The sequence below is a fragment of the Rhincodon typus genome, chromosome 9 (genome assembly GCF_021869965.1).
Source record: "Rhincodon typus isolate 14 chromosome 9, sRhiTyp1.1, whole genome shotgun sequence".
NCBI lineage: Eukaryota > Metazoa > Chordata > Chondrichthyes > Orectolobiformes > Rhincodontidae > Rhincodon > Rhincodon typus.
Genome location: NC_063340.1, coordinates 32639486 through 32650779, shown reverse-complemented (window position 1 = coordinate 32650779; position 11294 = coordinate 32639486). Strand labels below are relative to the sequence as shown.

At 37.8% G+C, this 11294-nt stretch overlaps 1 protein-coding gene across 6 annotated transcripts in view; it reads left to right on the top strand.

Annotated features, from left to right (window-relative positions):
* LOC109927188 (synaptojanin-2-like) overlaps window positions 1-11294 on the top strand; it is a 182334-nt gene that overhangs the window by 16944 nt on the left and 154096 nt on the right. For 4 of the 6 annotated variants that reach the window (XM_048601190.1, XM_048601187.1, XM_048601189.1 and 1 more), the window contains exons 2-3: window positions 3513-3599; window positions 5619-5750. In XM_048601190.1, the coding sequence (XP_048457147.1) occupies window positions 3513-3599; window positions 5619-5750 (219 nt within the window). The remainder of the gene's footprint in view (window positions 1-3512; window positions 3600-5618; window positions 5751-11294) is intronic. The other 2 variants (XM_048601191.1, XM_048601188.1) reach the window with 1 other exon arrangement.

Sequence of the window (11294 nt, the reverse complement as noted above, 5' to 3'; positions counted from 1 at the left end):
TGACCTGTCTGTCTCCTCTCCACCTATCTTCTCCTTTTATCCATCTTCTATCTGTCTCCTGCTCTCTCCCTATTTATTTCAGAATCCCCTTCCCCCTCCCCCATTTCTGAGGAAGGGTCTAGATCCGAAACGTCAGCTTTCCTGCTCCTCTGATGCTGCTTGGCCTGCTGTGTTCATGCAGCCCTACACCTTGTCATCTCTAATTCTCCAGCATCTGCAGTTCCTACCATCTCTGAAACAATTTTAACCCTGTGTATTGTTCATTGTCCAATAAATTTCTAAATCCTTTTTTGGGTGCTTCAAATGAACTTGCTTTCAGCACATTCCAGACCCTGACCACAGTTTTTCTCATTTTAATTTTACTACTTTTGCCATTCACTTGAAGTCTGTGGTCCCTCACTTTTAATTAAACCTCCTTTCCTAATAGATGCATTCGTAAACCCAATCAAGTAAGTTTAAAAACAAGTTTATAAAGAATTGGATAAGCTTTAGATGGAGTGTTGTGTTAACTAGATTGCCTTGCATGGGCAGATTATCGGACAGACTGTTCTTGATTACACTGCGTGTAGAAGAGAGAGGAGTGATTAGATTCAATTTTAGAACAATACAGCACAGGAATGGGTTCTTCAGCCCACGATGTGCCCAGTATGATGCCAAATTCAACTAATCTTTTTCTGCCTTCCCTTGGTCCATATCCCTCCATTTCTTTATATTCATGTGCTTATCTAAAAGTCTCTTTAAACACCCCTATCATATCTGCCTCCACCACCACCCCTGGCAGCAAGTTCCAGACTCCTACCACTTTTTTTAAAGAAGAACATGCCCTCACATCTGCTTTGAACATTTTCCCCCTCGCCTGAACCATTGCAACGCTGGGAAAACGATTCTGACCATCAACCCTATCTACATCTCATTTTATAGACTTCTATCAAGTCTCCCCTCAGCCTTTGCCACTCCAGAGAAAACAACCTGAGTTTTTCTAGTCTCTCCTTTTTTTTTATAGCTCATACCCTCTAATCTAGGCAGCATCCTGGTAAACCTCTTCTGGACCTTCTCCAAAGCCTCTGCATCCTTCCTGTAATGTGGTGGCCAGAATTGAATGCAATACACTCAAATGTTGCATAACCAAAGTCTTATAAAGCTGCAACGTGACATCCTAACTCTCCTGTACTCAGTTCCCTGATCAATAAAGCAAGCATGCCTTATTCCTTCCATCCTATCTACTTGTGTGGTCACTTTCAGGGAGCTATGGACTTGAACCCCAAGATCCCTCTGTAAATCAGTGCTATTCAGGGTCCTGCCGTTAACTCTACTTTTCTTTAACATTTAATTTCTCACAGTGCAGCACCTCACACTTACCTGGATTAAAGTCCATCTGCCATTTCTCCACCCAGGTCTGCAACTGATCTATATCCTGCTGGATCCTATGACAACCTTCTACACTATCCACAACTCCACTGATCTTTAAGATTTTGTAAGGTGTGAAGGATGTTTACTCCACTGGATGAGTTCAGAGCAAGGAGATGCTGTTTAAAATTAATGATTGCTAAGATGAGGGGAAATTTTTTTTAGGGTTGTCTGACTTCGGAACTCTCTGCCTCACAATATGGTGGAAACCAGGTGAATATTTTAAAGATAGCAGTGGATAGTTTCTCATCAGGCAAGGGAATCAAAAGTTATCCATGTTAGATGGGAATGGTATTTAGAACAGAAAGATCAACCATTGCCTTATCGAAAAGTGAGTGGCATGAGTGACTGATTTCTGTTCTTAATTCATATGGTTCATTCAACTGTTGGCATTATACATTAGGAATGATTTCAAGTCCTTTTGCTGGGCTGCAAAAGAGGTTTAATTCATGCATAGTAATAAGAACATGTGAAATAAGAGCAGGAAAAGGCAATTCAACCCCTCCAGCTTGCTCCACCATTTAAAGCGATCAAGTAATTATATCTCGGCTTCAATCCCACTTTCTTGCCTGCTGTTTATAATCCTTGAACTAATTAAAAATCTTTCTATCTTCTCCTTTTTAAATTTACTCTGATCCAGTATCCACCACATCTGGAGTAGTGAGTTCCACAGATTCACAACCCTTTTTGGGAGAAGTAATTTCTCCTCCCTCTATAAGGTTCCATAAACACAATGTAATGGTTACAAGATGGTCTATGTTGGTGTAGGTTGAGGGTATAAATATGGGACTCTGGGGCTCATTTTGAAATGGGATTCTTTTCAGTTATGTTTAAAGGGGAAGGGGAGCCTTTGTTTATAACTCCTTTTTAAATATTGGGAGTTCAGTATATTGATGTACCAGTGTAGCACTGTCAATCTAAAATTTCTGAAGTGGAGCTTGGACGTACAGCCTTCTAACTCAGAGGCAAGAGAGCTGCTGTTGAAACACATCTGACACCGCAAAATATTATGGTTTGCTGATCTATTATGTAATGTATAACTTAGTTTGTACTGATGTAGAGTCAGCACCCAGAAGCAAATGTTTACTAGCATCTGGGCTACATTGATATTTGAACCCAGTTATTAGTAAATCATAAACCTGGGACTGTCAGGGTCACCTAGATCATGTAGAGAACAGACTTAAGTATATAGTCCGAATTTAATGATTAGGTTAATAACAAAGTGAAGGCCTCTATGACGATGGGAACCTCTGTCCAGTTAGCTGGGCTAAAGCGTTAACATTGTCGAAATATTTTCACAGAATATATTTTACATTTTACATCACCTTGTGAGATTAGCTGAAGGTTAATGTAAGTGCTTACTGTGAAATTCTTCTGAATTTAAACTCCATGTCAACAAGTATTGCTTTCACATTTGAGACGTAATTTTAAATCAAGCCCAGACAGAGAATGAAAAATCTGCTCATCTGGCTGTACAGTACAATGAAAGTTGTAAAATGCAACCCCAAAACTTTTCCTAACAGAAATTAAATTTGAGTCAATCAACGTCTCAGCTCCCGCTACCGAACTCTGAGAGTAAGTTACTATTGAGTTTGTGAATGGTGGAGAGAAGTAAAGAATGAATAAAAATGTGCATTTTAAAATGAAATGCTCAAACAAATCATAGTTGTCTCAAGGCAGGTCTTAGAGTAGAATCATAAAATCCCATACAGTGTGGAAACAGGCCCTTTGGCCCAACCAGTCCACACCAAACCTCAAAGTATCCCACCCAGACATTACCCACCTAATCTGCACATCTCTGAACACTACAGGCAATTTAGTGTGGCCAATCCACCTAGCATGCATATCTTTGGACTGTGGGAGGAAACTGGAGCACCTGGAGGAAACCCACACACCCAGGGGTGGGATTGAACCCGGGTCCCTGGCACTGCAAGGTAGCAGTGCTAACCACTGAGCCACCGTGTCACTTGTTCAATGTAACTTTTCTTGGTGCTATGTTCTGATTCATGGGAATTGAAACTAATACTGTCCTATGATTTAAGCTCATTATTTTGAATTTATCTGGTTTCCACATGTCAAACATGTAATGGGTTTTTTTTTTACAGCATCTGAGGAGAAGGAGATTGTGAAGAGTCAGTTTCTGAAAATAATGGATGCCTATGGCTGTTTGGGAGTCCTTCGTATAAAGAATGGTAAGTGGATAGGTGACGTTATGGAACCTCCCCTTACCTAATAGAGCAGGACCGGACAAAGTTAAAATCTTGTCAGGTTTAGGAAGCATCTCATCAGATTTAAGGGAAGAAAAAGTCTGGATCCTGACAAGTTATAGAAGTACTGTATAGCACTTTAATTTAATGTGTATGAACAGCACCTTGAGTTTTGATATTTTTGCACTGACACGTTATGTTTTTATTGCCTGCTTAATTATCATTTGTGATATTTTGAAAATTCTGTCACTTCACTGCTGCAATGTGAAGAATTGGACAATTGTGTAACACCAAGGAGGTCGTTCAGTTGTTCTTTTTGCCAGCTGTTCTAAAGAGCTAAAAATGAGTCCTGGTCTTTCTCAAAGCCCTGAAAACTTCAAATATAAATGCAATCCCTTTTTAAGATCACTATTGAATTTGCATCCTGTATCCTATTACGTAGCACCTTTATAGATAATAATTCACTACATAAACTGAATACCTCCTTATTCATTTTGGTTCTTTTTGCTAATTATTTTAAATTCATGTCCTTTGGTTACTAATCTTCCTGCAATTGGAATCCGTTTCCTATTTAGCTTCTTAAAACCCTACATTATTTTTAACATCTTTTTATTACTTTTTTTAATCTGCTGTGATATGGAGAAGAATTCCATTTTCTCTAGACTCTCCACTTAACTGAACACCATCATTCCTGGTATCACTCTAGTAAAACTCATTTTAACCTATTCCACAGTCTTAGCATTATTCCTAAGTTGTGATTCCCTGAAAGAATTTTTGTTGAGGTTGATTTTTAAAAAGAGTCACATTTGGCACAGACAAGAATGAAACCCATTTACTGTGAATGAGAGCCAAGTATTTTAATTCTTGGGTCTTCTTTTAAATAATGCAGTGCAGTGTCCCTCCTGAACCTGGAAGGATTAATGTTAGGGCTATGGGATGGGAGCTGAAACTGGATAGTGTGCTTTTGGTTGCCAGGGACCCAAGCAAATAGTCTTTGGTATTAAATTGTTGCAGGGTTTTGGAAGCTATACAAGAATAAGGAAATCAGAGGAATGAGTAATGTGTAAATTGTGGGGGACTTTAATCTGCATATTTGATAAATAAATTGATGAAGGTAGCTTGGAGGATGAGTTTGTGAAGATCATTTGAGATGGTCTCTGGCCTAGCTGATTCTTCAACAACTGTCCCAGAAAACTATTTTAGATTTCAGCATTGTGTAATAAGTCTGGCATGTTTGTTAATTTTCAATTAAAGGATTTTGGGGAAAGTATGATCTTAATATGACAGACTTTGATATCAAATTTGGGACCTATATGATTAAATTGGAAATAGGCATCTTAAATTTAAACACATTCAATTATGGAAGATTGAAAAGTGAGTGGATTGAGGTATGAGAAATTAGCTTAGATAAATAATCAATGGCAATGCATTAAATAATTCATATTCTCAACTAATATACATTCCATTGAGCATTAAAACCTTTGCTGGAAGTGTGGTACAGCCACATCTGAATAGATAAGTTCACGATAGAATGAATCTAAAAGACTTCTAATGTTGTGAAAAAGGTGAGTAATCCTGGGGATTTGGAGGGTTTCAAAAACCAGCAAAAGATGACCTATAAATTCAAAAAGAAAGGGAATAAGACAATAGATAAGCAAAAAATTCTCTACTGTGTTGAACTTTTGTCATGAGGCTCTTTTTTTTTTTTGCCCCCACCTTTTTATTTCAATGCAAAGTGAATGCTAACTTTGAATCCTCCTTTCTTTATCTCCTCATAGCAATACGTTCACTTTTTTTGGATCTGAATTATATCTTCTTTGAAAACCTTTTTTTAAAAAATCTTTGTCAGTTTTTCTTTCCGATTTTTACCCCCCCACCCCGCATAGCCCTTTTTTAATTCAGAAATTCATTTTCTTCCAGTTGAGTGTCTTTAGGTTTGAATGTTTCCTACTCCTTTTTGTTGTTATGATGGATCTTCATCACACTCATCATCTTTTCTGGTAGAGATCCACAGAGCTGATGCACTGGCATCCAGTTGTGAAAGCTGCTGTTGTGCGCAGAGCACCGAGATCTGCACAGCAAAGGGGAAAAATGGGGAGAGCATTGTCTCGATAAGGAGTTTAGTAAAAATTCAAGGTCAGAAGTGCTTTTTTTTTTCTTAAAACCTTGAGAGTTATTTAAGAGAGTTTAAATTCTGTTATGTGAAGGCTCCAGGAAGAGACTATCAGATTTGAGACTGGAAGTTAAAACCACAGAAATTAAGCTGTACTGGGATGATAGAAAAGAAATTTTCTTTGGACTAAGTATTGTAAAGGGGTGCTTTTGCGATTAATGGGATTATATTTTTATTATGTGTTTTGAGATCTTTAAAATATAAATGGTTTATTTTATTCTGTTTTATCTTTTTTTGTAAAATAATTCTGTTCAGTTGTTCAAACCAAATCTTTAACATTGCGTGCTTATATTTCAGTGAGATATCATCTTGTTAAAACCAAAAAAGTAATCAATCAAGCCAGATTTTTGCCTGAGAACTTACTTGTTCGGTAAAAACATCAGATGGGAGTATAAAATTGGTTTATTTTGTGATAGCAGATAGGTACAAGCTATATTTCTTTTGATGGATTTTGTTAAATTTGAAGATGTTCTTGATGTTAGAATCACAGAGGTCCACAACTCAGAAAAAGGCTTTGGCCCATCAAGTTTGTGCCTGTTAAAAGCAAACATTTAACTATTATTGTAATCCCATTTTCCAGCACTTTGGCCAAATGTACTGTATGCCTTGACATTGTAAGTGCACATCTAATTCCTTATAAATACTACTTAAATGTTATGAGAGTTTCTGTAGGCAATTCAGCTTCTCGAGTATGTTTTGACAATTGATGTGATCAAGGCTGATATCATCTTGACCTCAATCCAATTTCCTGCCCACTCACCATAATCCTTTAACCCATTATTAATCAAAAATCTATCCAACTCCTTATAAAATTTATTCAGTGTCCTGCCATCCATCACACTCTGGGATAGTGAATTCTTTTGACAGAAATAATTTTTTTCTCATTTGTATTTTCAAACTACTACTTATAATTAAAAATTATGACCACTCATTCTAAACTGCTGCACAAGGGGAAGCATCCACTTTCTCAATCCCCTTTAACATCTTGCACACCTCCATTAGATCTCCTCTCATTTTTCTAAACTTCAGAGGGTGTAGGCCTAAATTGTTCAATCACTCTCTTCACAAGACAAACCCATCATCTCTGTAATTAATCCAGTGAACGTTCTCTGAACTGCCTCCAATGCAACTACATTCCCCCTTAAGGGGACAAATATTGTATGCAATACTCCAAGTTTGGTCTCAGTAATGCTTTGTACTGTTCCTTTAGCAATAAATGCCACAATTCCATTTGCCTTCCTTTATTAACTGCTGTAACTGTGTACTAGTTTTCTGTGACTCATGCACAAGTCCACCCAGATCCCTTTGCATTGAAGCACACTGAAATTTCTGTCTGTTTAGATACGTTTCATTTCTATTCTTATGACCAAAAGTGGATAACCTCATACTTATCCACATTAAATTCCATCTGCCAAATTTTAGGCCATTCACATAACCAATCCATTACTCTTGCAAATGTTTTATTTCTTCATTGGAACTAACTTACTCAGCTATTTTAATGTCAGTTGCAAATTTGGCTGTAGTATGTCTATTCTTGCATCCAGGAAAGTTAATTTATATTTGTAAGTTGTTGGAGTCTGAGAACTGAACCCTGTGGCATCCCACAAGTTACATCTTGCCAACCCAGAAAAAGATCTATTTATTCTGACCTTTTGCTTTCTGTTAGCTAGCCAGCCCCTAGACATGTTACACTCAATGCCATGCCATCTTAACTAATGGCCGTCCCTAGCTCTGCCCTCACCATGATATCCTGCACTCTCTCGTCACTCCTGCCCAACCTGCCGGTTTCCTCCAGATTCACCTCTTTTCTTTTTGCCAATCCTGCCTCATCAAGCCCCCCCCCACTGTCTTGTATGATTCCCTTCTCCCAGAGCTCTGAATTTGCTTTTTATTGTATTGACACTAACAAACACACACTGAATTTTCCTAGAGTCATGAAGCAGAAAAGAGGCCCCTTGAGTCTGTAAGAGCTCTGCTGAAGAGTCAACTAGACTCAAAATGTTAGCTTGCTTTCTCTCCATGGATGATGTCTGACTCACCTTGACCTCCAGAATTTCTTCTTGTTTTCAATTCCCTTCAAGTCTGTGCTGAACTATCTACACTCATCCCATTTTCCAGCACCTGGCCCACGACCTCAAATCTCACAATATGTATATTTTAAATGTTGAGGTCTCCTGCCTCTACTAACATCCCAGGCAGTGCATCCGGATTCCCACCACTCTGGGTGGAAAGAAGTCCTCAAAACCCCTCTTAAATCCCCTAGCCTCCACCTTTTAAAATTTTGAGCAAACCCAAACCAAGAGGATGAAAATGAGATGATTTCTGAAGAAGGGTCTAGGCCCGAAACATCAGCCTTCCTGCTCCTCTGATGCTGGTTGGCCTGCTGTGTTCATCCAGCCCTACACCTTGTTATCTCGGATTCTCCAGCATCTGCAGTTCCTACTATCTCTGATATTTTTATACTTCAATTTCTACCACCCTCTCTTTTTGAGACAGCTAGCATTTTGTGACCCAATGTCCACTTAAAATGATGTTGGAATTGCTATTGAAGTGCCTATTGCAAATTCAGATTTCTTTTGTTGTTTTAATTTTGTAGAGGTGTGTGTCTTCTTGAAGGGTATAGGTAAGCCAGCTCATGAACTTGGGAGAAGCCCGTTGTATATTTGTGAACCATTCAGCAGATTATTTTTAAAAAAAAAAAAAAAAAAAAAAAAAATTCTTGCCAACTTCATTTATGGAAATGTAATGGTAATTTTAAGTACATTTACAATATAGTGTTTAACCATAGCACTCTGCCCTTTAAAAGGTAAGAGCCCATTAAACTAATTAGGATTGTGTAAGGATTCCGAGGCAGAGCTCTTTTATCCAAAAGGTAAAGTTCTCTTCTCTTCTGCTTTTCTGTAGTGTGGGTAATCAGAATGAATTTTTTTCAGGGCACCATGAGATTTGATTTTTTTTTTGCGTCAAAACTATGCCCAGATACATGTTGTGTTTCTTAAGGTATTCATTATGTAATCGGTATAGAACTAATCAGCCACAATATAACAACTATTAAACAGTTTAAATGATTCTTTTAATTTTACAATTAAACAACCAATCAAAAACCTCTCATTCACATTAAGTGCAAATCAAATGCTGGCAGTGAAAGTGTTATTGAAGAAACACCTTGTAATCTGGTCCAAATAAACAACAAGGCATTGGAAAATCACTTCAAAGCTAAGATTAACAATTTTGAGTTTGCAATAATTAACCAAACTTAGCAGTTCCCTTCAAGTTATGTAATTAAACATTGACTGGACTGAATGCAATAGACAGTCCTGGAGCTCAGTCAAGCCTTCAAAATAAAACCAACTGGCAAAACAGATGCCTGGTCATTAATTCAACATACTACTTATGCAGTTGCCAGCTGGCTTCATTGAAGGAATACCTCATTTATTCTGTGTATGGAGGATACAAAAATGGCATGACTGGTTGCGGGGTGGGGTGGGTGGCAGGGTAGAGGGCCTAACAGTTATGGGTAGGACTGGGGTGCTTGCCGTAACCTGCATTCATTGCTACCCAGGTCCTGCCTTATAGGCAGCAGCCCTGTCTCCAGCCCACACCCAACTACAGGAGAGAAAATGAATTTTAAATAGGCTGCCTAATAGAAGTGAGGAACATGATCAGGAAATGTTCTGATTCCTGAACTAATGATAAAAATATTACCTGGATAGGAACATTGGGGTAGACCATTCAGCTCATTCTGCCTGCTGTATCATTCACTTAAATGCCTTCCCCCACCGCCACTATCCTCACAGCACTTTTTAATCATTGGTGTATCATTAGAAATCTATCAATCTCTAATTTAAACCTTCTCAATGACTTCCACAACCCTTTGTGATTGAGAATTCCAAAGAGTGATAACCTTCTTGGTATAAAAACAAATTTTCCTCTTCTCTGTATTAAGTGGCTTTCCCTTCTCTTGAAATTGTCTGTCCTGATTCTACATTCCCCAACCAGGGAAACTATCATACCTGCATCTACTTTGTAAATCGCTTTAAGTATTTTGTAGATTTCACTGAGATTCCTAGAGGAATGAGAGGTATTATAAGTCATACAGGTCCAAATTTCCCAATCACTCCTCGTAAGACAGTCCAGCCATCCTGGATCAAGTCTAGTGAGCCTTTGTTGCACTCCCTCTATGACCATAATGTTCTGACACAGGTAAGCAGACCGAATCTGTGCACAGTACTCCAGAAGTAGTCTAACCATAGTTCTATACAGTTGAAGCATTAATTTACTACTACTGTATTCAAATCCATTTGTGATTTAAAATATACCATTTCACTAGCCTTCATAATTGGTTATTGTGCCTGACACCCAGGTCCCTTTTGTGCCTCTACACTTTCCAACATGTTAGCATTTAAAAAAAAAACTGAATATCTGTCCCTATTACCAAAGTGCATAATGTCACATTTTTCAACATGATATTCCAGTTATCCTGCTCTTGCATATACACTCAGTCTGTCCAAATCTTCGTGAAACAGCTCTGCATCTTCCTCATAGGATACAATCCCACCTAGCTTTGTGACATCCATGAATTTGAAAATATTTCATTTGATCCTAGCATCCAAATGATTTAATATAAACTGTAAATAATTGAGGCCCAAGTACTGATCCTTGTGGGTTCCTATTAATAATGTGTCTCCAATGTGAGAAGGATCCATTTATCCTACTGTTTTCTGCCTTTTTAGTCAGTCCTTTAATCCATGACAGTACCTGACCTCCTACCCAATTTAATTTTGCTATCCAACCTTCCTTGGGAGATCTAATCAAAAACTTTCTCAAATCCAAGTGTACTATGTTAACAGACTCCCTTTTATTAATTCTATTGGTAACATCCTCAGAAAACCCCATTAGATTTGTCAAATGTAATTTTCCATTCTTCAATCCATGCTGAGTGTGCTAAATCAGATCATTTTGACCCACATGTATATCATGTACTTCATACTAAATTCTAGCAATTTTCTTACTATGGGTGTAAGGCTGACAGATGTGTAGTTCCCCATTTCTCTCCTTCCTCTGTTAAATAGTGAGGTGACATTTTGCTACTTTCCAATCTGCAAGCATAATTCCAGAATTTGGAATAAGATTACTAATGTATCTATTATTTCCATAGTTACATCTTTCAACACTCTGCAATCAAGAATATCAGGTCCCGGAGACTTGTCAACCTTCATTCTCTTTTAATGTTTCCAATTTACTTATTCAGTCTTATTATTCCAGATTCCTTCAATTCCTCATTCTCTCTAGTTGTTTCAATCTCTAATTCTGGGAGAATTTTTTTTGTATTTTCCTCCATGAAGGAACCTAACAGAAGCTTAACAATCTGTTTTCGATTTTTGCCAGCTTCCATTCATATTTTATTCTCCCTTTTATTGAGTAATTTTCTGGTCCTCCTTTGCCATATTTTAATATCTGTCCAATCTCAGGTTAACTAATGTTTCTGATAACTTTTTAAATACCTT